The 1,212-nt window shown below is 46.2% G+C and overlaps 1 protein-coding gene across 1 annotated transcript in view; it reads right to left on the bottom strand.

Moving 5' to 3' along the window:
* Nucleotides 1-569: 569 nt before the first annotated feature.
* Vstm1 (V-set and transmembrane domain containing 1) overlaps nucleotides 570-1,212 on the bottom strand; it is a 31,612-nt gene continuing 30,969 nt past the window's right edge. Inside the window, exon 5 of the mRNA XM_013355245.1 lies at nucleotides 570-610. Within this exon, the coding sequence (XP_013210699.1) occupies nucleotides 570-610 (41 nt within the window). The remainder of the gene's footprint in view (nucleotides 611-1,212) is intronic.

Below are 1,212 nucleotides of genomic sequence, written 5' to 3'. Positions count from 1 at the left end.
CATACATAGAAGATAAAAAGAAATCTCCTTGTAGAAATTGTATTTTAAGGGCCAGGAGTGGTGGTATGCGCCTTTAATCCCAATACTCGGGAGAAAGAGGCAGGTGGATCTCTGTGAGTTGAGGCCAGTAGGCCAGCTTGGTCTACAAAGCAAGTTCCAGGACAGCCAAAGCTGTTATAGAGGGAAATATATATTTATAGACTGGGTCTCATTAAGTTCCTTGGGTTTTTTTTAATTATATATATTTGAAGATGTGTGATTCTCTGGACCTAGAGTTAGTGACTGTGAACTCGCCTGATACAGGTGCTGGGAACCGAACTTGGGTCCTCTGCAAGAGGAGTATGCACGTTTAACCACTGAGCCATCTCTCCAGCCCCCCAGGGTGATCTTGAACTTATGATTCCCCGGCCTCCTCCTCCCAAGTGCTGGGACTCCAGATGTGCATCCCCTGCCCAAGTGCTGCTGGTGGTTTTCAAGGGTACAATATGTTGTTGTTGTTGTTGTGATAACTATAGTCACTATGTTATACAGTGAACTATAATTCAGCTTTAAAAAAGAAGGAAACCCTGTCACTTCGACAGCACAGATGCTCCCCGGAGGATGTTATGATCTGGGAAATGAAGCAGGCACAGAAAAGGAAACACCGCATGATGTCACCCAAATGGAGAATCTAAAAAAGTCAAACCCATGGAAGCAGAGAGTAGAGTGGGTATTCTAAGAAGTTGGAGTTGGGGGATGAGATCTGGGCCCTGCAAAGTCTTGAGTTTGAGGTGTGGGAGAAACTGAGATGGGTTGTCTTTTTGATTAAGAAGCACATTCAGTTATTAATATGTCTGGGCAGACAGACAACAGATTGGGGGTGATGCGTCTGAGGAAGAGTTTAGGCTGAAGAACCAGAGTTAAGGGTGTTGCTTCTTAAAGATTTCAGAGAAGGCAGGAGAGAGGCTCTCTCAGAGTACCAGCAGGCAGCAGAGAAGGAAATGGGAGCGGGGCTCTGGTAGCCTCTTCCATTGTCTAAGGCTAGCAACCTCACCTGGAGAAGTGATGAATCCCAGAACCTAGTAGCCTATTAGAGACTCACAGGCAAACTCTCAGGTGGCTTGTGAATCAAAGCTGGGGGACAGAGGGGAAGGTTGGTATGGCTAACAGGTAGGTGCTGTCAAAATGGCAAGGTCACGGTGACAGACACTACATGTGTACTTCATTCTGTGG

Source organism: Microtus ochrogaster, unplaced genomic scaffold (genome assembly GCF_000317375.1).
Source record: "Microtus ochrogaster isolate Prairie Vole_2 unplaced genomic scaffold, MicOch1.0 UNK108, whole genome shotgun sequence".
Classification (NCBI taxonomy): Eukaryota; Metazoa; Chordata; class Mammalia; order Rodentia; family Cricetidae; genus Microtus; species Microtus ochrogaster.
This window is presented reverse-complemented; position numbering and strand designations above follow the sequence as displayed.